The sequence below is a fragment of the Hemicordylus capensis genome, chromosome 4 (genome assembly GCF_027244095.1).
Source record: "Hemicordylus capensis ecotype Gifberg chromosome 4, rHemCap1.1.pri, whole genome shotgun sequence".
Lineage (NCBI taxonomy): Eukaryota > Metazoa > Chordata > Lepidosauria > Squamata > Cordylidae > Hemicordylus > Hemicordylus capensis.
This window is the reverse complement of record NC_069660.1, coordinates 213,986,137-214,013,407: the sequence shown is the minus strand read 5'-3', so window position 1 is coordinate 214,013,407 and position 27,271 is coordinate 213,986,137. Positions and strand designations below refer to the sequence as shown.

Below are 27,271 nucleotides of genomic sequence, written 5' to 3'. Positions count from 1 at the left end.
AACTGTAGCCAAAGCAGTAAACTGGGAAAGGTGTGGAAAGGTCAAGTGACAGGGAACAAAGTCTGGAGGAGTGGGGCCAGGACTGGAGCTCCAACCAGCACTTTCCAAAGTCCCAAGTCCTGGTTTAGGCTACAAAAACAGTTCAGTTTTCATGTGGATCCTGTCCTCTGTCGTATTTGCAGATTGAGACAACAGAGGGTGCTAGAAAGCCGTGTTGCCTCCAACATAAATGCTCACTCTTGGTAATATGGATTCTTTAACAACCAGACAATAGGTGAAAAGTAAATGTCACAAGTGTAATCTTCAAATTCCTGAACACAGATCTTGCAATCTTTCATTTTAGAAGGTTTGCTGTTCCTTGGTGCCTTCTATGCCACTGAATAAGACCTGGTTGCTGACACCTTTAGGCATTGATAAAATGGAAGTTTAGAGGGGACTCCTTGCAGAGTTTGGGTAGAGGTAGATTTTGTAGAATGGTATTAAAACCTACTTCACAGGGTTGCTGTGAGGAGAAACTTAAGTATGTAGTACACTGCTCTGGGCTCCTTGGAGGAAGAGCGGGATATAAAATGTAATAATAATAATAATAATAATAATAATAATAATAATAATAATTGTTCATTAATAATAATAATGTTCAATGGCGGGAACACCATACAAGCCATAAACACCTGGGCTATACCTGTTATCAGATACACTGCAGGAATAATAGACTGGACCCAGGCAGAGCTAGAGACGCTGGATCGTAAGACCAGGAAAATAATGACCATCAATCATGCTTTGCACCCCCGCAGTGATGTCGATAGGCTATACCTCCCTCGCAGCTCAGGTGGAAGAGGAATGCTGCAAGTCCATCAAACAGTAGAGGAGGAGAAAAGAGGCCTTGAAGAATATATCAAGGACAGTGAAGAAGATGCACTTAAAATGGTCAAGAATGAGAAACTATTCAACACCAATGAAACAAAGCAGGCCTACAAGAAAGAACAAGTCAAGAACCGAGCAGAAAATGGAAAAATAAGCCCCTGCATGGTCAATATTTGCACAATATAACTGGAAAATCAGACATCACCAAGACCTGGCAATGGCTTAAGAATGGCAACTTGAAGAAAGAAACAGAGGGTTTAATACTGGCTGCTCAAGAACAGGCACTAAGAACAAATGCAATAAGAGCAAAAGTCGAAAAGTCCACAACAAACAGCAAGTGCCACCTTTGTAAAGAAGCAGATGAAACCGTGGACCACCTAATCAGCTGTTGTAAAAAGATCGCACAGACTGACTACAAACAAAGGCATGACAAGGTAGCAGGGATGATACACTGGAACATCTGCAAAAAATACAAGCTACCTGTAGCCAAACATTGGTGGGACCATCAAATTGAAAAAGTGGTAGAAAATGAAGATGTAAAAATATTATGGGACTTCCGACTACAAACAGACAAACATCTGCCACACAATACACCAGATATCACTGTAGTCGAGAAGAAAGAAAAACAAGTCAAAATAATCAACATAGCAATACCAGGGGATAGCAGAATAGAAGACAGAGAAATAGAAAAAATCACCAAATACAAAGATCTACAAATTGAAATTGAAAGGCTGTGTCAGAAAAAGACCCAAACAATCCCAGTGGTCATTGGCGCCCTGGGTGCAGTTCCAAAAGACCTTGAAGAGCACCTCAACACCATAGGGGCCACAGAAATCACCATCAGCCAATTACAAAAAGCAGCTTTACTGGGAACAGCCTATATTCTGCGACAATATCTATAACAATTGACAATAAAATTCAGCCATCCCAGGTCCTTGGGAAGGACTCGATGTCTGGATAAAACAAACCATTCAATAACACCTGTCTGACTGTGTAAACAAGAAATCATCATCATCATCATCATCATCATCAAAACAAAGAAGCCCCTTAGGTGCTTAGGATTGCGGAACCCCATTCTCCTTCACCACTGTCAGCCCTACTGTGGTGGTTAGAAGGGAATAGTCTGGTGATTGATTAAAAAAAGGAAGATATCAGTTGAAGTAAACAGTTGGGGATTGGATTAGTTGCAATTATGTGGATTTGCTAACATGATACACAGCATTATGGAGCTGTAATGCTGTGCCTGTTGCTGCTGTGGACTCCTTAGGCAGCCCCAACACTGGTAAGAATAGGCAGTTGAACAAGCTGTGCTTCCACAGTCCCCCCCCCCCCCCGTTACGAATGGAGAAGACTGTGGAAGTGTTCTTATTCCCTGCTCTTACCAGGGCTGGGGCTGCCTTAAGGGTCTACAGCAGCCCTGGGGCCTGGCATTACGGCTTCATAACACTGCCCATCATGTGGGCCACTGTGAGCTAGATCTGTGTCAATAAACAAAAATACGTTGGCTTAAAAACAAGCAATTATGTGTTGTATTTGGCACCATCTAGGCTAGTGTTTCTCAGCCAGTGTGCTGCAGCACACTAGTTTGCCACAGGACACTGGCTGGTGTGCCCAGCTGACTCACTCTCAGTCCGCTCCAAAAATGGGGAATAAGCGGCTCCCTTATGCACCAGGAGGAATGCATCCTTCCTAGTGCATTATGGGGCAAGTCAGCTCCAAATAAATAAATATGCAGTGGCTTTGCTGCCACATTTTTTACACACACACACACACCTGTGTTGGGTGGGCTTCATTAAAAAAACCCTGTGCCTTCAGATGAAAAGGGTTGGGAAACACCGACCTAGATGCCATTGTACTTCTAATCTTCCCACCTACTGTGCTGTTGCTGACAAGCAGCAACCAGAAGCCTATATTTATTTGCAGGAGTTGGCAAGAGAAGCATGGCTGCTGTCAGAAGTCAGTGGGGTCAAGCAGTTGGTGGGGTTTTGACCCACTGCCCAGCAGCCAGTGCTTTCATCTTGATTAAAGTTGCCACCAATATCATGATAAATTCCAAGTAAGTTGTGGGGCTCCTCCTCAGGCAAAATGGTTGAGTTTTTGATGGAGGCCCAGAGAGTTTTGATAAGACTGATGAAATGGCTTAGGGGAGTTCAGCACTCCCTTAACAATCCTTCCCACTCATTTGACAGGAGATTCACAGGCTGGAAGCAACCCATGTCTCTGGCTTGGTGGACCCCACGCTCAGTGAGTGTCAGTGCTGTCCTTGTGTGGCCACCCAAGACCTCGCTCTTTGGAGGGGCTCTGTGCACTTCTTGCTGACATTAAAATTAGCTGCAAGGGGACCCACACCCTGCCAGAGCTCTCTAAGGCTGGCCTTGGTGAGTGTATATCCCAGGTTCTTCTGTGATTCAGGGGATTCTTGAATGTTCTCTGTTTGCATGCTCTATACCCCTCTCTGAGCCATCTCTCCCCACTCAGAAAGTTAAAGGAGTCTGTCTATTTATTTATTTATTTATTTATTTATTTCATTTATATCCCACTCTTTCTCCAAGCAGTTTACATTATTATTTTTATCCTCACAACAACCCTGTGAAGTAGGTTAGGCCGAGAGTTAAGTGACTGGCCCAAAGTCACCCAGTGAGTTTCATGGCTGAATGTGGATTTGAACTCAGATCTCCCCAGTCCTAGTCCAACACTCTAGCCACTACACTGCTATGGGAATGAGTAAACCCAGTGTTCTGGCCAACCACAGGCCTGATGTTGAGCTTTATCCTCAGCACGAGGTAGTGGTATTGAGACTTGCATGCATTAATACTCTGGAAGAGTAGCTGAGAAATGCCCAGGCATGGGGAGTGCTTCAGAAACCTGAAATATTCTCCCGCAAAAGCAGGTTTGACCTTTTTTCTTCCCCCCCCTTTTGTCTAGAACATTCCCCTCCCCACAGATCTTGACCAAAGATTTACATAAGGAACATATTGATATACAAACAACTATCAGATTGATTTCATGGCCTGCATCAGAAGAGGGCAGAGAATCCAAATGCACAGTGTACCCATAAGGAAGGGGTTTTAATGAAAACCCTGGGTATTGTTCTTTAAATTGTGTAAATAGATTGTGAGCCCTTTGGGGTCAAGGATCCATCTTATTTATTTATTTATTATTTCTCTGTGTAAACCGCCCTGAGCCATTTTTGGAAGGGCAGTATAGAAACAAAACAAAACAAAACAAATAATAATAATAAATTAGTTAATATAAGCAACTGAGTCATATTGTGCCTTTGATGTATGGCCCAGGAAAAGAGATAGTAATATTCCTTCAGAAGCACAGAGAGGTTGTTTAACAGGTTTGCTGTACAAAAGGGTTAGAATCAATGTTATCTTTTAACAGGGCTGCTGGGCCTGCCAGATGTATTAGTCCCTTCCTCCTGTAAACATGACATCCTCAGGGGTTCTTTCCAAATTCTTTTTTATTAGCATTCAGCACCACACCAAGAGCAGCATAAACAACAGTGGGGAGAAAATGCATAAAACATATCTGAACAAAACAGAGCCAAAAATAACTGTAGTAGTACCTGGCAGGGGGCTATATTTGGAAACATATAAGAATTCCATTCTCAGGGTTGCGAGAACTGTTTACTCTAGAATGAGATTTAAACCACAGAGACCTAGGTTAAAATTCCCCACTTATCCATGAAACTCACTGGGTAACCTTAGGCCAGTCACTCAGCCTTACCTACCTCACAGAGTCATTGTGAGGATAAAATTGAGGGGCTCATGCATGCTGCCCTGATATCCTTGGAGGAAGGATACAAAATTTAATAATGAGAAACAGCTCATATAGAGTGTGAACTAGAAGGTCCCTGATTCAATTTCATCTTATTTTCACTAGGTGAGTCACTGTTCCCTCTACCCCCATCTGCAATTAGATTTGCCAACTGCCCAAGAAAGAAATGCCACATTCTCATGACTGTGTTAATCTTGGTTAAATGGGGTTACATCCATGTGATAATGAAAACTCATGCTTGGCGGGAATCCTGGCTAAATTCTGCAGTGTTAACCAGGATATTTAATCCAAGATTAGATCTGGGCTAGTCATCTGGCCAGACACCCTGACTATGATCCCTTGGTTGTGAGAACCCACGTTCCGTGTCGATCCTGGCTATGTGAACGTTGCCCATAGGTGCCTGCACCCAGACTGGACCACTCCCATTGATACTCTAGCCTCCCACTCACACTCCATGGCTATGTAGTCAGAATGCCTTCAGCTGCACTTTGCCTGGCAACACACCACAACACCCATACCTGCCATGCCCACCTACACCTGCCCCAACACCAACACTCCCACCTTTTCAAGCTACAGTACGGTATGCCATGGCCAGGAAGACGTGGGCCAGCAGCCCCACACTCCACTGACAGATGCCAGTAGGGAGACCTGGCGGCCTGTCCTGGCCACTCATGCAACGGTGGCTAGTTCTACTCCCTGTGGAAACAATGCCATGAGATGCTGCTTGACCACTTGGGGAGGCAGAGGGGATATCTGTGTGACTGATATGAACAAAAAGAGATGGAGATGGGAAGGGTTCAACAAGTGGCTCCTAGGCACTCCTTTTGTTCCTTGGTTGAAGGAGCTTCTCATTTATGCTTCTATTTTTCATCAGAGGAAGTTGGGAGCTGAAGCCCCCTTCCAAAAATCGTGCTCCCCATTGCAGTGCCAGGGATGGCATCAATCAAGTAGAATTAATTTTGCTGGAGCAGAGAGGAGATGCTAAGTTGATGGGAGTTGGAAATTGATGAGTGCTAACCCAGTTGGAGAGCAATGGGTCCCTGAGTGGGATGACATCCCCTCGCCTCCTGCCAACTCTCTCACTCACAGTGGGACATCAGTTTCTCGTTCATTTAACATATACTAGGCATTTCTGGCTGGAAGGGGTGGGCAGCATGCTTGGCAATGTCCAGTGCAGAAAGAAATGTCAGGCACTATGCTACTACATCTTGTAGGGGAGAGTCTTTTGGTCATGGGGGTGGGGTGTGATTTGAAGTGATCCAAGGCTTATTTGGGGGTGTGCAGCATCACTTCCTTATTCTATTGAACATATACTGAGCACTTCCGGCCAGAGGTGGGGGCAGTGTGTTTGACAATATCCTGTGCAGAAACAAATCATTGCATCAGACACTATGCTACTACTTGTAGGAAAGAGTCTTTTGGTTGTAGGTGTGGTTTGAGGTGGCCCAAGAGTTATTTTGGGGTGTGTGGCACCAGTTCCTTGTTCGTTTAAACATGTACTGGATATTTCTGCATATTCCTAGTGTAAGCTATATGAGATAGCATCTCAGCTGAGTGATACAATCAATAACTATTTTTAACCTTTAATCTGAGGTAGGTTTTAGGCTAGGCAAGTAAACTTTAAACTAATTGGAGCAATAGAGGACCAGATATGTGCATTTTTCTTAGTTAATATCATTTGAGTAAAAACCAGCTGGTGGCCCAAAGAAAGCATCCCCCCCCCAAAAAATGCCCCACTTTGGTAGACTTTGACTATGTTTCTTGGGTTACCTTCCTAAGCAGAATCCCCCCCCCCTTCATTTTTATTGCAATTAGTTTGAGGTTGACCCTGTTTTCCCTATAAAACACTCTGCTGGAAATTAGACTACAACATGCATGCATGTTCTTATTTCATAGCCACCTCTTGAAAGCTCTACTGAGCTGAAAGGGACAGAGTAGCAGAAGTGAAAGAGAAAGAGCAAGCAAATTCCAAAATTGCCCTTCTTTTGCGGGGCGGGGGAGGGACCACAATAAACAATATTTTAAAATGAATAACCACCATACATCTCTCTAAGTAATACATGAAAATAAGAGTGAATGAAAACTGATTTGATTGGGAAAATCAGTATATAAGAACATAAGAAAAGCCCTGCTGGATCAGGCCCAAGGCCTATCTAGTCCAGAATCCTATCTACCACAGAGGCCCACCAGATGCCTCTGAGAAGCCCAGAGGCAAGAGATGAGGGCATTCCCACTCTCTTGCTGTTGCTCCCGTGCAACTGGCTCCTTGCCTCTGATGATGGAAGTGGCCTATAGCCACCAACTAATAGCCATTGCTAGACCTGTCCTCCATGAACCTTCATAAGGAAGGTTCTCCAGGCCCCTGATCATCTTGGTTGCCCTCTTCTGCACCTTTTCCAGTTCTACAATATACTTCTTAAGATATGGTGACCAGAACTGTAGGCAGTACCTTGAATGTGGCTGCACCATAGATTTGTATAAGGGCATTATAATAGTAGTATTCTTATTTTCAGTCCCCTTTCTAATGATCCCTAGCATGGAACTGGTGTTTTTCACAGCAGCTGCGCTCTGAGTCGACCCAAAGAACCCTCTTGGTCAGTCCCAAAGAACCCTCTTGGTCAGTCACTGACAGCTCAGACCACATTAGTGTATAAGTGAAGATCAGATTTTTGTTTTGTTTGTTCGTTTGTTTTGCCCCAATATGCATCAGTTTACACTTGCTTACTTCTGGAGACAGTCCTGATCAAACTGGAGGCTAGGGTGTGGATGGGCATCCTCTGTTATTGGCTCAGACTGTCCTTTTGCCAATTGGTTTTGCCCCCCCCCCAACCCCTATGTCATGATTACCAACCTAGCTGGATTCGGCCAACTGAGACAAAAATTAGCTACCTTGGGTCTTTCCACCTTGACCTTGCTCAGTATGGGTTACGACCAGGCGAAAGCAATTATCAAGCTGCGCATTAGATATCGCATGCCAAATCTATCTCAGCAGGTCTCAATTTTTCATATCAGTGATGGGCTTAGATATTCTGCCTCTCCAGCAGCATACCTCACCCAACTGGAGGTTTCAAAGCACAGAAGGGCGTTCACTTTGGCTCGCTGTCATGGCCTCCCTTCAGCAGTGCTAGAAGGCCATTACAGAAGGATTCCATTTGCAGAGCGACTATGCCCTTGTGACTCAGGGCAGATTGAAATTACTGAGCATGTTCTCCTCTACTGTTTGTTCTATAGAGACATTCGCGCCTCCCTCATCCTTCCATTGCTAAGCAAGTATCCAAGTCATTTGAGCCAATTCTACAGCTCCTTGCTGCTCTCTTACTCTAAGCCTGCCATCACATATAGCATCGCCAGGTACTGTGTGGCTGTGATCAGCATTCATTGGCGGATGGTAGGCAGTGAGTCTGATCAGCCTTAGTCTGACCCTGGGTGACTCAGGGTGGGCTCTACAATTGCTCACTCAGTACTGATTCAATAGAAAGCCTTACGCTCCTCCCTTTTTTTTACTGCTCCTTATAGCCTTTAGTCTGGCTGTTATCCAGTTTCATTACTCAGGTTTTTATGTATTTCTGTCTTCTCATGTCTTTTAATTTGTTTACATCCATTTTTATGCCCCCCCCCCCACCTTTTATGCATTTTTATGACTCATTACTTTTCGGGTTTTATGCCCTCATGCTTCTAGTGTATTATCTACTACTTTTAGTATTTTTAGTATTAATATGTACCGTTCTATATGCAATCACTTTTTATATACTCTCACTTTTAACATGTAATCACCCTTATACATTATGCTGGTCTATAACTGTAATAAAGATTGCTTGCTTGCTTGCTTGATACACTTGCTTACAATGAACTACATTTGCAATTTTCTTGCCCACTGAACTAGTTTGGAGAGATCGTTTTGGAGCTGTTCACAATCTATTGTGGATTTCACTACCCTAAATAGTTTAGTGTCATCTGCCAAATTTGACCACTTTGATCATTACCCCAACTTCTAGATCATTTATGAACATGTTAAAGAGCACTGATCCCATCCCAGTAGAGAACCCCTGGGGTGGGGGTGGGGGTTTACCTGCTTGGCCACCAGTGTCACCTACTGAGATTAAGGACCTGATCCTGTAGTTAAGACTGGGCAAGGCCCCTGGTGACGATCTCATCCCATCATCAGCTAGTTTAAAATATTCAACTTGCTAATTTTTATCCTGTTTATATGCCAGGTATGTATCCTAAGTCTCTTGGCAAACACCATTACTGTAGTTTTTTAAAATAATTGATCTCCAGATGGTCTTCCTCACCATAGCAGGCAAGGGCCCCCATGGCTCTCACAAGCCCTATAGGAGTCCTTGAGACTATTGCTGCATCATAGCAGCCCAGGAATATGTCTATCTGCCAACTTAGGAGGATGGAAATCCAATTTATTTAAATACCCTATAGGGAATTAATATAAATGTAAAATAAAAGGGGGAAAGAATGCAGCCTTGTTTAACACCTTTTCGAGTGGGGACTGCATTCAATAAATGACCCTGGGTGTTACACCTAACTCGCAGGGACATGTCCTAATGTAATGAGCAAATAGGAATGGGTGAGGGATAACAAACTGAACGAGGGATAACAAACTGAAGCTGAATCCAAATAAGACGGAGGTTTTGAAGGTGGGGAGTCAAGACCCGGGAGATGGTTTAGATCTGTTTGTTCTTGAAAGGGTTACTCTCCCCCTAAATGATCAAGTACATAATTTGGAAGTGCTCCTGGATCCAAATCTCTCTGGTTTCTCAGGTTGTGGCAGTGCTTTTTATCAGCTTCGGCTAATATGTCAGCTATGCCCATTTCTGGAGGTAAATGACCTTAAAACGGTTGTACATATGCTGGTGACCTCCAGGCTTGACTACTGTAATGAACTTTGTGTGGGGCTGCCTATATACATAGTTTGGAAACTAAAACTGGTACAGAATGTGGTACAGAATGTTGTTCTCTGGGACAACCACAAAGGACCATATAACACCATGCTGAAAGAACTGCACTGGCTGCCGATATGTTTCTGAGTGAAATACAAAGTGCTGGTCATTACCTATAAAACCCTGAATGGCTTAGGTCCAGGATATTTAACCTTTCTTTGTTATGAACCCTGCCACCTATTAAGCTCAACTGGGGAGGTCTGGTTACGGTTGCCACCAACTCGTCTGGGAGCAACTCAGGGCCGGGGCTTTGGAATGCACTCCCTGCCAAAATAAGAGCTTCTCCATCTCTGATTGATTTTAGAAAGACCCTTAAGATACACCTGTGTTCTCCGGCTTCTAATTACAAGTAATTTTAATTGTTTTTATCCTGTGAGATTATTTTAATTGTTTCACTCTGTGAATTGTTGTTAATTGTTTTTATTCTGTGAAAGTATTTTAATTGTTTTTATTTTTATATTGTAATTTGGATTGTGTACAGCACCCAGAGATGCATATTTCAAGCAGTATATAAATATGATAATTAATTAATTAATTAACAAACACTGATCAATCGAAGTGGCTTCAATTTGGCTCTAGGGATGGAACTGAATGCTGATTTAAAGTCTACAAACACAGCATAAAGAGAAACATTAGTCCGAGTGGAATATTTCTTGATTAGGTGCTGTAAGACTAAACCCTGATCAATGGTAGAGCATCCTTCCCTAAAACCTGCCTGTTCCTCTGCCAAAAGATTTTCTTGCTCCAGCCAATCTCATATCTTCCAGTATAGGTGACTGGAATACTAACTGTACTCAACAGGCTAATGGATGATAATTAGCAGGATCTCCCTTCTTGCCCTTATTATAGATGGGTATACCGTAATTATCTCTAACCCCAGTCTCTGGGAATATGGACAGATTAGTCTATAAATGTAAATAATGATGCAACAAAACAAAAGAAAACAAAACCCCAACCCTAAAAAAAGAACAAAAATCTGAGGATATGGAAGTTTTGGGAACATTACTGGAGAACTCAAGAGCAAGTTACTGTGCTTTTTTCTGCTCCCCCCTGCTTTTTCTTGTGATTTCTAGCACATTTCAATGTGCTTGGGAACCTAACCCTCCCGCCTGCCCCCCCCCCGCAATCCCCATAGGGTTACGGTCTCTTTATTCGCGGTTTCATTATCCATGGAAATAGGAAGGAACGAAACCCCCACTAATAAAGAGGGCCTCCTGTATAGTACATTATTTGGGGTTAGTTAAGGGATTGGTTACTGCCATCGTTTAAGCTGTTTAGTATTTCAAATATTTTAATACTCTATGCTTCAGTGTTAGAAGTCTTATTACAACTTTTAAATAGTTGTCGAATGTTAACACATTAAAACTGTATCTAAATCGCTTGTACTTTATGCTGATCAAAGATTGAAATAAAGCATATACCTGTATATCTATCCTTTAGCCTTATTTCTGCCAAGTAAGTAAAGGAAAACAAGGCCAAACTTCAATTACCTTCATGAATTTGCATGTTTTATAGCATGGGAACACTTTCAAACAAGTGATCCCCTACATGCATTCTGAAGTGGTACAGTCCTTTCAAACTGAACAATATCAGAAGCATTTTTCCATGTTGTTGCTCAGGGCAAGGGTTTCATGATATGAAGTCCAGAAATGATGATGATGATGATATACTGCTTTTCAAAAAAAAAAAAAAAAAAAGTTGGCAAAGCAGTTTAATAGAAATATATATAATAAATAAATAAGACAATTCCCTATACCAAAAGGCTCACAATATAAAAAGAAATATAAAATAGACACCAACAACAGCCACTGGAGGGATGCTGTACTGGGGTTGGATAGGGCCAGTTGCTCTCCCCCTGCTAAATGTAAGAGAATCACTACTTTGAAAGGTGCCTCTTTGTTAACAGGGGAGATGAAGTTCCAGTCTTGGAAACAGTAAACTAAATTTTCTTTTCTTGAAGGTGTGAAAAAAAATTGCTTTTTATATCAATTTAATTTATAAGTTTATAATATATGTTAATAAGTTTATTCAGTTTTCATCAGTTTAATCCAAATAAGTACTCATGATAAGGAGTGATACTTCAAGGGATGTGATAGATCTTCCTGTTCTGGATGGGGCTGCACTCCCCACAAAGGATCAGATACATAGTTTGGGAGTGTTTCTGGACCCATTGCTCAGGTTGAAACTATGGCCAGGAGCACCTTTTATCCACTTTAGTTGATACAACAGCTGCGTCCGTTCCTTGAAGAAAATGATCTCAGAACTGTGGCGCACTCTTTGGCAATCTCTAGGTTTGACTATGACTACTGCAACGTGCTCTATGTAGGGCTGCCTTTGTGTGTAGTTTGGAAGCTTCAGTTGGTCATGCAGCTGCTTGATTGGTCTCCGGGGTTTCTTGGAGAGACCACATTATGCCTGTTTTAAAACAATTGCATTGGCTGCCATAGGTTTCCGAGCAAAATACAAAGTGCTGGTTATTACCTTTAAAGCCCTAAATGGTTTAGGACCAGGTTACCTGGGAGAGCACCTTCTCCTGCATGATCCCCACTGTGCATTAAGGTCTTCGTCAAGAGAGGTCCATCTCCGGATGCCGCCAGCTCGTCTGGCGGTGACTCAGGAGCATGCCTTCTCTGTAATTGCTCCTGGGCTATGGAATGCTTCATGGAATGCGCTCCCTATAGATATCTGTGGCATAACATCTTTGTCAGGCTTTTAAAGAGCCCTTAAGACACTTTTTTTTAGCCTGGCTTTTAGTAATCCTTGAATGTTTTAAATTGTTTTACTCATGGTTGTTTTAATAGTTTGTTTTATTGTGTTTATGGTTTGTGAACTGCCTAGAGTCAGTCACTATATACATAACAAACAAACAAACAAACAAACAAACAAACAAACAAATAAATGGGTTACTTTCAAATTACACATTATTTGGTTGCAGATAAGGAGCTCAGGATGAACAGTCTCGATTAATTGTAAACCATCTGGAGGAAGAAGAAGCAACTTGGGGGATGACAAATAAATTCGCTCATTGCTACTGAGTTAGTCTGGGTTGAGCAGGGTCTTTTACTACCCATATAATCCCTCTACCTTGGCTGGTTAACCGAAAAATTGGCCAAAATTATCTGCAGTTTCAGTGCTCAGGTATCATTCAAGCATCATTTCAGGGGCAAACAAGTCTGATACAAATTCTGTGCTTACAAGGATAACGACTGACATCCAGACTACAGTTGCACTAACACGAGAAAAGTTATATCCACTTAAGAAGCTCATGCAGTTAGAACATAAGAACAGAAGAACAGCCCTGCTGGATCAGGCCCGAGGCCCATCTAGTCCAGCATTCCATTTCGCACAGTGGCCCACCAGATGCTGCTAGAAGCCACAGGCAGGAGTTGAGGGCATGCCCTCTCTCCTGCTGTTACTCCCCTGCAACTGGTATTCAGATGCACCCCGCCCCCAAGGCTGGAGGTGGCCTACAGCCCTCCGACTAGTAGCCATCCATAGACCTCTCCTCCATGTATGAAGTTGTATGAAGTTGTGGTGCATGACATTGTGCAACAGCTAGTGGAGGACCTTCTCCAGGATACAAACAAGGTTTTGCTGCAAGGTCTTCTCTAGTGCAAGTCTGAAACAGACATCCCTTTCTTTGTGAAATGGCATTGTGCTATGGCTTTTCACTAATGCAACAGTATTATGCTAGCACAACACTAGTTTGGAGGTGGGGCATTATATTATTATTATTACTACGTAATGTATCATTGGTCCAATAATGATCCCAAATGTATCAAAAGCCCACCCAGAAGCCACTTAGGCTGAAGTGGAAGGCCTATCAGCTAATCTCAGATGTGTGCCTCAGGCTATCACTTAGTGTCGAAGGAAATGCACTCTGTACATAATCAACGATAAGGTAAAAATCTTGCCTGTCCAGACTTTTAAAAATTTCTCCCTGTTCCTTGAGCAGTTTCTAGTCACAGCAAAACAGCAAACAAACAAACAAATGAACAAACATTGAATTGAATTGAATTGAAATTAAATGAATGCTTTGCCGTGTATAATTCTGAATATCTGCCCAAGGTGCAGAAACAGCTGGTTGCAGCCCTGCAAAATAAAGTTGGTCTGAAGAGGCAGGGTCATTAAATTATTATGTGCTGTATATTGATCCCTTCTCCTTACTGCTTCTTTTGACACCAATCTCACAGACCTCTGCATCTAGGCAAAATGCCACTGAGTGTCTCTGCCTGTATCAGCATCATGCAGCACTGCAGAGCTAGATCCTTTGTGCTTTTCTGGAAACAACTCTTCTTTTCCTGGTCTTGCTTTAACAGTGTCATCTATGCACAGACAAGATTCAGAAATTCAAAGTTTGTATTGGCACTACAAACTCTGGCACTATAATGCCAGAGAGGATTCAGTGCTTCTTTTTAAAAGCAGTTTTTAAAATTCAAGAACTCACAAGATTGTTGAATTCACTTCCGTCACTTCCTAATATACAGGTTGTGTTTTTTTCTTCTGCTTTTGACATTTTTTTTGTTTGTTAAACTGAGTACATGTCCACAAATGTTTCCGCTTATTAATTCAGCACACACACACGTGGATGAATTTGGGGATGTATCTGTATAATGCTCCTATCAAAGATACTGAATTACTTACAGTGAAAGATTACTTCACTGTTGGAATGACATGATGGCTGCTAAGACAAATGGCTTTATAAAAGGACAAGATATGGAGGACAGAACTTTTGGTGGCTACTAGCCATGACAGTCAGAGACAGTGTGCTTCTGACTACCAGGTGCTGATTATTAACAACTGGGGGACAGAGATATGAAAAAAGGTGACGCTGGTTTTGTGTCTTTTTGTGAGAAAAGGGGTGGGGTTCCACAGACTGTTGGCCTGATCCAGCATGGCAGTTCTTATATTCTTACAGTGACTGGATGCAAAGCATGATAGGATTGCCATACCTATCAAACAAACCAACAAACCAACAAACAAATACCGTTAGCATTGTGTAGAAGAGGGCACTATTGTGGCAGGTAAAAATGTCATGTAGAAAAAATAAATGTCGCACCTCCTAAATTCCCTCTTCTGCAGAACTGTTAAAGGTGCAAAAGCCATATGCACCTTGGTCACCCTTGTACTGGGGTTCCTAACTTTGGGTCCTCAGATAGGATCCAGAGATGGCAGAAGCCCTTGTGGCTGGGGATGATGGAGTTGTAGTTGAACAACATCTGGGGCCCCAAGGCTGGGAATCCCTGCTCTAGTTTATCTGCTAAAGAGTGGAATTTGAATGGAATCTTTATTTCAGTTATTGACCAGACAAATAGAATTTTTATTTCAGTCATTGACCAGACAAAAATACAACACAATAAATAAGTACCACAAAACAGTGGTACATTTGTTGGTAACCTCCAGACTGGACTCCTGTAATGCGCTCTACTTGGGGCTTCCTTTGTACGTAGTCCGGAAACTTCAGTTGGTCCAGAATGCGGCAGCCAGGTTGGTCTCTGGTCATCTCGGAGAGACCACATTACTCCTTTGTTGATGGAGTTACACTGGCTGCCAGTAGGTTTCCGGGCAAAATACAAAGTGCTAGTTATTACTTATAAAGCCCTAAACGGCTTAGGCCCCGGGTATCTAAGAGAGCGTCTTCTTCGGTATGAGCCCCACCGGCCGCTGAGGTCACTTGAGGAGGTCTGTCTCCAGTTGCCACCAACTCGTTTGGTGGCTACACAGAGACGGGCCTTTTCAGCTGCTGCCCCGAGATTGTGGAATGCACTCCCTGCTGAGATACGATCCTTCCCATCTCTTGCAATTTTCAGAAAACACCTGAAAACACATCTCTTCAGCCAGGCTTTCTCAGCTTTTTAAAAATTTGTTTTTAAATTGTTTGATTGTTTAATTGTAGTTTTATGATGTTTTTAATTGTTAATTATTGTTATGTTTTATAATTTTTATTTTAATTATTAACTGATTTTAAGGTGTTTTAATGTAAACCGCCCTGAGCCTTTTGGAAGGGTGGTATAAAAGTTTTAATAATAATAATAATAATAATAATAATAATAATAATAATAAGTAGTAGTAGTAGTAGTAGTAACCTCCTGGGAGGTTATGAGCAAAGTATGCCAGGAGATATACTCCCAATAGGGGCAGCAGCAATATAGGAAGGTGCTGGAGGTGGGCAATCACTTCAGTGACAACAACAAAGGCATCATTTCATATTGCGCATGAGAAGGCAATGGTAAACCACTTCTGAATTTTACCAAGAAAACCACATGGATAGACAAAATGGAATGATAGTTGATGTAGTGCCAGATGATGGGCCCCTCAGGTCGGATGGCACACAACATACTACTGAGGTAGAGCTGAGGATCTCTCAGAGTATCGATGGTGTTTGTGATGCGGTTAGACTAAAGCCTTTTGGACATCTAGCAGTTGATGTTACCGTGTGGGAAAATAAAATCCGAAGCTGCAAAGACAGAATTACAGTGGGAACGTGGAACGGAAGAAGCATGAATATGGGAAAGCCCAACACAGTGAAAATTGAAATGAATTGACTACAGATTGACATTTTGGGCATCAGTGAATTAAAATGGACTGGAATGGGACACTTTCAGTCAGAAAATCATACTGTTTACTACTCAGGGGACGAAAACCAAAGAAGGAATGGTGTTGCTTTCATAGTCAGGAAGGATATAGCAATGACACCACCCCACCCCACCCCACCCCCGAACACCCTCCCTGGTTTGGTTCAGTTTGCGAGGGTTCGTGAGATTAAATTTTTAAAAAACTTTAAAAAATTAGATTTTACTTACTGCCAGCCAGTCCAGGGGCTTAGATTCAGCCATGGGGTGGGGGGTGTCTCCAGAAGTTTCCCCTCCCCCATGTCAGCCTCCATTTATGTACAAATCACCCGGTTCGGGCGGTCTTCAGCCTGTTTCCGGCCTGTCCTCTGTTGCCCATGCGAAATGGGCCTTTACGTGGCTGGGTCATGGTTATTTTTGTAGTCACGAACCCCACCCCACCCAAAATGGCCAGGGGGTCCGGTAGCAAACTGAATCGGGGGGGGGGAGGGTCCGGTTTGATATCTGATTCTTGAACTGAACAGGTTCGATGTTGAACCTATTCGACATCGAACCTGTTTGCACATGCCTAATAGATATGTGAGAAAGGAAGATTAAGAAACAAGCAGTGGTAGGAGGGAAAGCATGCTTGATGCATATCTTTAATACATAGCTCACACCCCCCCCATGGAGTACTGACTCTTATCCCTTATTGGTTTTGAAATAACTAGCTGCCTTCTGTGCTGCTCAGACAATACGATTCCCTTCCAAAGTTATCAGTCCTCATTTGAGCCCAGAGTACTTACTGTCAGGATCCAGCCATACTTGCTCTTGGACCATGACGTGGTCTTCTCCTTTTCAGCACTGAGGATCCTATGGTTACTACCAAGCTGGAGCTTGGCCCTTTTGCAGACATTCTTTCTGAGGAGTGTGGGGTCTTGGGTGACCCAGCAGTCAAATCTAGACCCCTGCTCCAGCTCTGGACTCTCCTCCATCATGCCTAGGGCTCCAGGAACAGTTATGACAACAAATTAGAATAGCACTCCAGAAATAGCAGTGAAGGGGTCGCCTGGTTGCCCAGGGGTTCCTTTCCAGTGGGCCTACTTGGAAGGAGGAAACAAGCTCTGGTGCATGCCCTAGATTAGGACTGAGCTAGAATTAGGAAGGGTTGGGTTGCCGCCACGATATTCATGCTTCAGCCTCAGCCTCGTTTTCACCTATGCAACAGCTCGGAACTGGGAGTTCATTGCAGACCCAGCTCCAGGTTTTTGCTCCAGCCCTCTGCTTCTGCTTTCCGTCTCGGCCCTTGCTTCAGCCTCCGAGCCCCATCTCCTGCTTTGAGCTCTGATTTCCAGCCTGCAGCTTCCTCTGGCCTCTCCTGCCTCCAACTCTGGCTCCAGCCCTAACCTGCAATCCAGTCTCATCCTGAGCCTCCTGTGACCTACTTTGCCTCTTGAAGGCAAAGGGCCACCTTACTCGGCACCAGTCCGCTCTACCATTGCTATCCTGTGAGGAGGCCCTCTTTCAGGTCCCACCATATTCGGAGGTGAAATTGGTTGGAACGCAGCATGTGAGTGAGTCACTGTTTCTAGTCGAAAGTTGGTAGAGGGATTTTAAATAGCTTCCACCTCCCTTTCCCCATATCCAATCAGGATTTTTTGCAACTCTTATATTACAATTCCAGAGAAATGTATACAATAAACTGTACAAAGAGATGACAAATTACAATTAACGTACTACGTTACAATTAAATGCCTGAATCTGGAATCCAAGTTCACTTTTCTGGGAATAAACCCCACTGAGCACAGTGGGACATACTTATGGGCATAGCGTCCATTGGATGAGGGGGTGCAAATGTCCCTGGGCCCGGAGAGTCAAGGGGCCCACAAGGGCCCCACCACCCTGCTCCCGTGCATCCCTACACTGCCATTTCCTATTTCCCCTTGATGTTGTTGGTAGTGGTGGCAGCAGGCTCCCCTTCCCCCTCCGTGGCCGGCACACGGGCCTCCCCATTGAGTAGGGAGAGTGTTGTATGCCGTGCCATCTGGACACTGCCTCGGTAAGTGTCCCTCACCATGCACCCTGCCACTCACCTCGCCTCCCCCGGCTGGCTCTCCTTCCCCGGGACACCAGCAGCCTGCCGTGTGTGTAAACGCAGCTCCTGCTCTCTGGGCATCTCTGGCTGCCTGGGAGAGAGACAGCGATACTTGCTTTGCTTTCCCAGCCAGGCTGAGCTGTCCTGGAATAGCCAAGCCAGGCATTTCTTACCTGCAGCAAGTGGGGCTGGGAGGGAAATACGAAAGGACGACAGAACAGACACTCAGCTGCTTGGTATGGGGTGGTTAGACAGGACAGCTAAAATGGGTGTGCGTGTTACATTCCCCCCTTTTCCTTCCATAACTGAGCGGCAGCGCTGAGAACTAGGAAGAGCCCAGAGCAAGGCACATCTGTAGGGATAGTGATGGAAGAAGAGAAGCACTCCCCACCAATCCATGGGAGGAGCATGCCCCCACCCAGGGGTCTGCTTTGGCCAAAATGCACAGGGGTCAGCCCCCGGCGGGGGCCAAGCAGATGCCGACAAATGGGCACGAAAGCAGCCCCCTCCCCCTGCATCACAGTTCAACCCACACAGCGCTAGCGGGGAGAGAAGCCAGACCACTGAGAAGCCCGCCCACCCACCACCACAGCCACATATAAATTTAGATGGGGAAGTGCAGTGGCGAGGCTGGAAAATAGGGGGTGTGGCTTTGGTGCTGGCACGGGGACCCCCCAAAAGAACTTTGTCCCCAGGCCACTGGGGGACTCCCTACAACTCTGGACATACTTCTAAATAAACATGCATGGGATTGTGCTGCCTACCTTTTAAAAGTCATGTCATTGCTCACAGGAACTCATGGACATTTACATTTCACTATGAATGAGGGTGAGGAATGGCACATCCCTTAAAAGTCGATGGCCATGATCCAGAAAGAAAGAGAGGTGTGTACAAAGCCTTCCATGGCCATCAGTTATGCCGATGTGTATCTTTAGCCACACCGTGATACCCATCTGAGCACTGTTTTGCTGTCTAGATGTACTTTAATGCATTCACACCCAGAGCCAAAAGTTACCATGTGTGATGAGTTGTCTATAATTACAGTGGCTGAAATACTGTGCAATATTCCACCTGCCTTGTAATGGAATGTGTGTGCAGTTGCATAAGCACAAAATGCAACAATTGTGCAAATGCAGTTGTGCGATGAATGGCCATTGGAATTAATGGCCTTCTGCCATGCAACTGCATTTGTGCAATTCTTGTGTTTTGCACAACTGCACTCTCACGCAACTATGCACAAGTTCCATTACAAGGCATTGCGCAGTATGTCAGCCAGTTAGATTAGTGCCACTGCCAGCCACTGTAGACATTGGGGACTCCTGAGATTGGGTGAGTGGCATGCAGGTCAAGTGATGGGTGGAGCCAAAGTGGGCGGTGCCAATGATGGTGGGTGGAGCTGCAAGTGGGGCATTGCTAAAATCTTTCCTCCCTAAAAAAACAAAAGCAATATAAGCACTGCGGAGAAAGCTTCAGCTGGTGGGCTTTCTCCTGAACCCACCCCCTGCTGACTTTTTACTTGCCCTCCCACAACTACCTATATTCCTCCCCGACTCCTTTCCACCCTACATACTGGGTGAATATGTATGTATTAGCAAATGCTGAAGGAAGGGGATGCTTGTGGATAGGGGTGGGCTGCAGCCACTGCTAGTGCAGGTTTATAATAAACCTTCATGAGTCCTCTGTAACATCTGAGTCCTCTGTAACTCATGAAAGAGTGCAAAGGCAACAGCCACACCCATTGCATGTCCCTAGCATCTGGGATTCAGCCTGTGCACCTGGAGGTTTTCTATAGCCATCCTGACTAATCGCCACAGAGGGTCCTCTCCTCCTCCATGAATGTTTCTAACCCCCTTTCAAACCCATCTAAGCCAGGGATCATCACCACACCTAGTTCCACAAGTTAATTGGTTTTTGTGTATTCTGAACAGAGACAGGCCTTAGTGCTAAATGTGATGTAGAGGGATTTCCTAGCTAAGGGACTTCAGCAAGTGATTAGGTGGAAAACATGGGGGGAGCAGGGAGGGCAGGACAGGGGTGACTCTTCCCTGGTGCTTTGACACTTTGAGCTGACAACCAAGACAGTGTTTGGATTCAAACCAGAACCAGCGTGGCCAGTAACTGATCTTGTGATCTCACAATCAGCCACAGAATTCTGCCGTCATGGTTCCCCTTGGAGACCTGCAAGGATTCTGCAGGAGGCTCAACTGGCAGCATTCTAGATAAGCTGCAGCATCTTTGATAAGTTGGCTGTCTTTGGCTGTCCGTTTATCATCAGCTTATCATCTTAGCTGTCAGGATGGGTGGCTGCTGGTCATGGGTGAACTGTAGGTAAGTCTCCGGCATGATGGGGAAGCAGAATCTAATGGCTGCCTGGACTTGGTTTTTAAAGATGCCCTTCCATTGTTTTACATGCGATTGTGCGCTCTATGTGAACTTCAATGGTCACAAGTTCACCACCAGTATTCACACCACACAGCTTCTCCTTGAAATGCAGGTGGCCCTCGAAGGTCACTTGCTGGGCTGATTTCCACTGTATTTCTTAAGCTTACAGGTCCTAGACCTGTGAAACTGTAGCACCCAGGAGCTACTGGCTGGCCCCTGTGGGCCCACTTGGGGTTTTGTTTGGGGGGGGGGGAATCCTGCCCACCAGTTGAAGCTGACTTCAAAAGCTGCCCCCCAAAACCCCCATGTTATTTCCAAGAACATGCCTAACCTTTTCTTCTTTCATGTTCCTATAGGTCTCACCCAGAGGCAGAACCCAAGTGAGTTGCTTTTTTCCCTCTTGACTCCTCTTAATGCTTTTGGCTCTGGTGTGGCCAGCTAAAGGGATGGGGGTGGAGGGGGTTGTTCAGACATAGCCCAAACCCAGGTAAAAGTGTGCCATTGAGTCGGTGTCGACTCCTGGTGACCACAGAGTCCTGTGGTTGCCTTTGGTACAATACAGGAGGGGTTTACCATTGCCATCCCCCACGCAGTGTGAGATGATGCCTTTCAGCATCTTCCTATATTGCTGCTGCCCGATATAGGTGTTTCCCATAGTCTGGGGAACATACAGGCGGGGATTCGAGTTGTCAGAAATTTAAACCCTCTTATTCCATTTTTTAAACAAAACAAAACATCATGTATTTTCTTTCAGCTGAAGTGTCCCCTTTTTGGGGAGGGCTTTTTAAAAAGTTGAAAATCTTCTCTGGATAGGGGTGGGAAAGCTGGCCTCATATCTATAAACTACGAGAGTGGGTCTGCCCCCCGCCCTGTCACCAGTCAATCCCCAAGTGAAAACAATTTGAGCAAAATGTAGTGAGTGACTTTCAATAGCAATTACTTTCACTGCTCCCAAGTATTGAATCATCCCAAATTAGCAGGGCCTTCTAGAAGGATTATGGGTGAGGGCATGTTTGGGATGGCACAGCACCCCCAAGGATTACTGGGGGGACCCCTCAATTTCCTGTGATTCGCTACTAAGAATGTTTCTCCTTATCTCTGCAGGGATGAAGATGAAGAGGGGGCACAGACTGGTAAGTGGATGACGAGAGTGCATGCTTCTTCTCAGGGCTCCTCAACCCCCCAGGGAGTGTCTCCTTGGAGACCTGTTTCACTTTGACAATGGAGAGAGATAGGCAGACGCCCAACTGATGGATGAATGGCAGGAGGGCAGGTTTATCCACCTCTATAGTTTGCTGCTGGCACTTGTTGCAGCCAAAAGTGTTGGAAGAGACCAGGGGGCCCGGGCAAGTAACATCTGGAGACCCTCCCTTCTAGGAGGAGATGAGGAAAGGGCTGTGGCAGCAGGCAGGCAGGTTGGTCATTCTCCTTTGGAAGTGGTGCAATTCTGAAAAAGCCCTGCAAGAACCCTGTGCCCACACCCAGCCCCAAGACATCCTCTGGGCCTTGTTCCCCTGCCTTGGAGAAGAGGAAGCTAAAGCATGCTGGTGTCTTGTTTCCAAAGCTGGTGTCTTGTTTCCTAGTCCCATAGCTAGGACCCATGTAATTGGACAATTGGAGGATCACCTGCAAACAAGGGCAACATTTCCTGGCCAATGAGCTCTGAGATCAGTCCAAAGAGACTCTTTCTTTCTCTGATCCCAGTTTTCTGCCCCTCGGAGCTGGGCCTGCGTTCCTCAGATCATAGCTATGCTTCCTGCTTATGGCATCCAGGCAGATTTTCAAGCCCCACCCCTACCCCCGCACATAGGTCAAAAGGCTGTAACTGGGGGTTGTTGCTTCAGCCAGAGAGCAAATGCATTGTTTAGTCCATGTGAACCATCAGCTCCCACTCTGCTCAAAGGAGAAGCCTCTTTCCTCACAGGTATGAGGAAAGAGGGCCCATAGTCCAGTAGTGGAACAAGTGCTTTGCATGCACAGGTCTTGGGTGGAGTCTTCTTCATCTTCTGTTAAAGGATCTTAGCTAGCCAGGGAAAGGCTTCTGCCCAAGAGCGGCTGTCAGCCAGAGTAGGGCAAAGTGAGCCAGGGGTATGACTTGGTAGAAGGCAGCTGCATTGGTATGTTCAGCAGATAGAGCTTGGCCATTGCACTCCCTTCTGAAGCGTAGTTGCTGAGGGCTGTCTTGCCAGTGCTATGCAATGTATTACTCTTCATCCCTTGCTTGTTTCCTTGGGTGGACCACCTCACCCACAATCCCAGGCTGCATCCCAGCTGGTTAACCTAGGCAGAAAGGGGAGGCAATTTCTATCAGGGCTATGGGCCATCCTCATTTCCAGATTCCTGCTTTATTTCCTCTCTTTCAGGTCATCCCAGAAATCCAGCCCATGTTGCCCCGTGTCCTGGGGGACCCATGTTGCACCATGTTCTGGGGGACCCTCTGAGGGAAGAGCCCAATGAGGCTACCTTGGTGCCAGGACCACTTCCAGGACCTCACATCAACAATGGTATTCTGGGAGAAGAGCTCAACGAGGCAACCTCAGTGCCAGGATCCCTTTCAGGACCTCTCATTTGCACTGATATTCTGGAGGAAACGCTCAAAGAGGAAACTTTGATGCCAGGATCCCTTCTAGGACCTCACATCACCAATGACATTCTGGTGGAAGAGGTCAATGAGGAAACCTCAGTGCCAGGTCCTTCCATCCCCACTGGCACTCCAAAGGAAGAAGCTTTTGTGTCAGAGCCCTTACCAGAGCCTTCCACTGCTGACAATGATCTTGCACAAGAAATAGAAATCCTCACAAGATTACAGAATGACTATGTCCAGCGGCGTAAGTATTGTGGCACCTCAGAACCCTTTTGCATAGACACCCAGCACAAAGTTCAGCTGGAGTTTTGATACTCAGCCCAGATGATGGACCAAGCACTAGCACTGCCCCTTTTTGCAAGACACCAGCACTCAGCCTGGTCAGAGCATACAACACTTGTTCCCTTTTGCTCTCTTTGTTGCAGAAATGAGGGTTCGCCGCATTTCCCAGCAGTTCCCTCATTCTCTCCGGGCCATCAACCTGCAAATTGGACACGCAAGGACAAGGCTCATCTGCAGTGAAGTTCGGCTGCAGCGGTGGGGAAAGGAAGGTAGTTTGCAGCACACCCCTGAAGTTGCTGCTGGGCTAAAAATGGCTCTTTTACTCTCTGTTTCCTTCTCCTGAATGTTGAAATATTTGATTTGAGTCTGCATCTAAGTTTCGGAGGGGAGGCCTATGGGTGGGTTGTCAGTGCTTGCTGAAGTGTTCCTTCGTTTTCTGTCTTTCAGGTGACCAAACTCTGATGCCTGTAATTCAGACAGCTTCTCATGGTGAGAAGTGAGGGCAAGTGATGGCGGGTGTGGTAGTATGCCAGCGTTTGCGGCTGACCACCTGTTGCTTCTTCTCTCTTGCAGATGTTCCTGAAGGCCCTGCTACATGTCTCCGCACCCCTGGGTCCAGTTCATCATCATCTTCTGCCTCAGTGGAAGTTGGCTCCATCCCACCATCTGCCTCCATGTCTTCTTTCCTCCTGCATCCCTCTCCCCCTCCTCCTCCTTCCCCACCTCCTCTAGAGCTGGACCTCAGCAATGTAAAAGAAACTTTGCAGAGTTTGATGGATTTGCAGTACCATCAGCTGAATGACCGTAAGTCTCACAGAGGCAGCACCCCTTTTCCATCCTCATTGTTGTTTTACAATCTAAAACACTTATAGTCTAAAAACAGAGATGGGCAAGCAATAAAGGAAGGAGAGGGAAGTTGAGGTGGGACAAGCGGGGGAACAATGTGTATGTATTTCAGCTGCACCTCCGTAGGACCAGGGAGACGCGGGTTGGAATTCTCATCCAGCCATGAACCTCGCTGGGTGACTTTGGGCTAGTCACTTGTCCCGCAGTCTAACTTAACTTTTAGGGTTGTTAGGAGGAAAAAAATAACCATGTATACCTCCCTGAGCTGCTTGAGGAAGAGTAAAATGTGAATACTAAATTCATGAATGCTAATATTATGAATGCTAATATCAGCCCTTTTGAATTCAAACTGGGCTGAAACAAGAAACCAAGGAGGATGAAATACAATTGTGCTTATCACAGTCCTCCTTATAGTATCGTCAATGAAGTGTTCCTTCATTTTCTGTCTTTCAGGTGACCAAACTCTGATGCCTGTAATTCAGACAGCTTCTCATGGTGAGCAGTGAGGGCAAGTGATGGCGGGTGTGGTAGTATGCCAGCGTTTGCGGCTGACCACCTGTTGCTTCTTCTCTCTTGCAGATGTTCCTGAAGGCCCTGCTACATGTCTCCGCACCCCTGGGTCCAGTTCATCATCATCTTCTGCCTCAGTGGAAGTTGGCTCCATCCCACCATCTGCCTCCATGTCTTCTTTCCTCCTGCATCCCTCTCCCCCTCCTCCTCCTCCCCCACCTCCTCTAGAGCTGGACCTCAGCAATGTAAAAGAAACTTTGCAGAGTTTGATGGATTTGCAGTACCATCAGCTGAATGACCGTAAGTCTCACAGAGGCAGCACCCCTTTTCCATCCTCATTGTTGTTTTACAATCTAAAACACTTATAGTCTAAAAACAGAGATGGGCAAGCAATAAAGGAAGGAGAGGGAAGTTGAGGTGGGACAAGTGGTGGAACGATGTGTATGTATTTCAGCTGCACCTCCGTAGGACCAGGGAGACGCGGGTTGGAATTCTCATCCAGCCATGAACCTCGCTGGGTGACTTTGGGCTAGTCACTTGTCCCGCAGTCTAACTTAACTTTTAGGGTTGTTAGGAGGGAAAAAATAACCATGTATACCTCCCTGAGCTGCTTGAGGAAGAGCAAAATGTGAATACTAAATTCATGAATGCTAATATTATGAATGCTAATATCAGCCCTTTTGAATTCAAACTGGGCTGAAACAAGAAACCAAGGAGGATGAAATACAATTGTGCTTATCACAGTCCTCTTTATAGTATCGTCAATGTACATGGGCAAAAGTTCCCGGCCACCAGGAGCATACAGTCTAAAGTTTGGCTTTGGAGAGAGAAGTGAGGAAGAGGAGGAAAGCATAAGGGGCATTCAGTTCAAGCTGATGGAGCTGCCTCTGCTGAGGCATTAAGCCAAAAGCTGCACAGAGGAGGTGGGTTGCATTGGAAGGATAGGAGAGAGATGTGGGCCCACATGAGTGGCAGTTCCAGACCCAAGGGTCAGAGAGGGAGAAGAAAAAGAGTAGTTTTAGAGAGCAGGAGACCTCCAGGTGGCTGTAGACAGAAGCTGGAGGAGCAAAAACCAACCTGACGGGGTGCAAGTTGGGGGAGGGGGGAGGATCAGTGCAGAGGGACAGGGTGGGGCATAGCCATGGAGGGTTTTCAAGGTAGAGATGAGAAGTCTGTGCTGGGCATGGAAAGGGACTAGAAGTCAGTGCAGGGACTGGTATTGTGGAGGACTGGCCCCTTGACCCTGTTTGTTTTCTTTCCTCCAAGGCCAAAGAGACCTCCGCAGCTGCCAGGAATGTGTGCAAAACATCAAGGCACTGAGGGGACAGCTCAGGAGACTGCGGAGCAGACTGGCAAGGGTGGAAGCCACCATGGGGATCCTAGTTCCTCCAAGGGAGCTGGATGTTGAGGAGGAAAAAGAGGAAGACAAAAACCAGCAATAAAATGCTGCATATTTATTTTAAAAATATTAAACTTTTGTTTTAATTGGATGCGATGTGGAGATAAAACAGCAATAGAACATGCATATTTACTGCTTAAAAATTAAAATGTTGATTTTAAAGAAAATAAAGTTGTCTTACTTTGAATATTCTTTGGGCAGAGTTGGGTAAAAATGTCTTTGGGTCAAACCCAGCCACAGAAAAGGCTCTATGGCCAGTCCACTTGGGGCCAAGAGATGTTCTGAGAAGTTCAAGAGGTAGCTCAAGATAGACTGCTCCTTGTCAGGAGGCTTATACAGAGCTTGTCTGCCCCAATATGTATGGCTAGGAGGCCTGATTTTGGCCCTGAAGAGGGATCTGCCTCTTGTGGAAGAGGATGGAGTGATGATGCAGAAGGGGAAGTTTGATTTAGGGCAGGGCTGCACAACACCAGCCCTCCAGCTGCTGTTTGACTACAGTTCCCATCAACCCTGACTACTGGCTAGTGCGGCTGGGGACTATGGGAGCTGTAACCCAACAACAGCTGGAAGGCCCAAGTGGTGCAGCCCTGGGTTAGGTGAACCACTCAGGGCTGCTGGGTGACAAGAATAATGGAAACGAGGCCAAGTGTTCCAAATGGGAAGGAGGCCAAACATTATTCTCCAGCCCCCATATTTTCCACCAAGAGCCAAAGCAGCACCTAGAGGCTTGGATCCAGGCAAAGAGTCAAGCTGAGTGACTGATTTGGCCCTGGGGGAGCAGCTAGGAGGTGCCCCCCCCATTTCCTTTGCAGGAAGAAAAGCCATGGGGGTGGCTCTCTGTAGAGCATGACACTCCCAGGAGAAAACAAAAAAGGCAACCTCCATATCGGCCTCCTCCCAGGGCCTTCCGGCCCTGCTGATCTTCCAAGGAAAGAACCAAAAGAAGCAACCTCCATATCAGATCCCCTTCGAGGATGTTCCATCCCTGCTGATCTTCCAAGGAAAGAACCCAAAAGAAGCAAC

The 27,271-nt window shown here is 45.4% G+C and overlaps 1 protein-coding gene across 1 annotated transcript in view; it reads left to right on the top strand.

The window, feature by feature from the left end:
• LOC128352877 (large proline-rich protein BAG6-like) overlaps nucleotides 1-26,419 on the top strand; it is a 51,119-nt gene extending 24,700 nt beyond the window's left edge. The window contains exons 10-14 of the mRNA XM_053313420.1: nucleotides 23,941-23,982; nucleotides 24,067-24,297; nucleotides 24,793-24,834; nucleotides 24,919-25,149; nucleotides 26,116-26,419. Coding sequence (XP_053169395.1) covers nucleotides 23,941-23,982; nucleotides 24,067-24,297; nucleotides 24,793-24,834; nucleotides 24,919-25,149; nucleotides 26,116-26,291 — 722 coding nt within the window. The 3' untranslated portion in view covers nucleotides 26,292-26,419. The remainder of the gene's footprint in view (nucleotides 1-23,940; nucleotides 23,983-24,066; nucleotides 24,298-24,792; nucleotides 24,835-24,918; nucleotides 25,150-26,115) is intronic.
• Nucleotides 26,420-27,271: the final 852 nt, after the last annotated feature.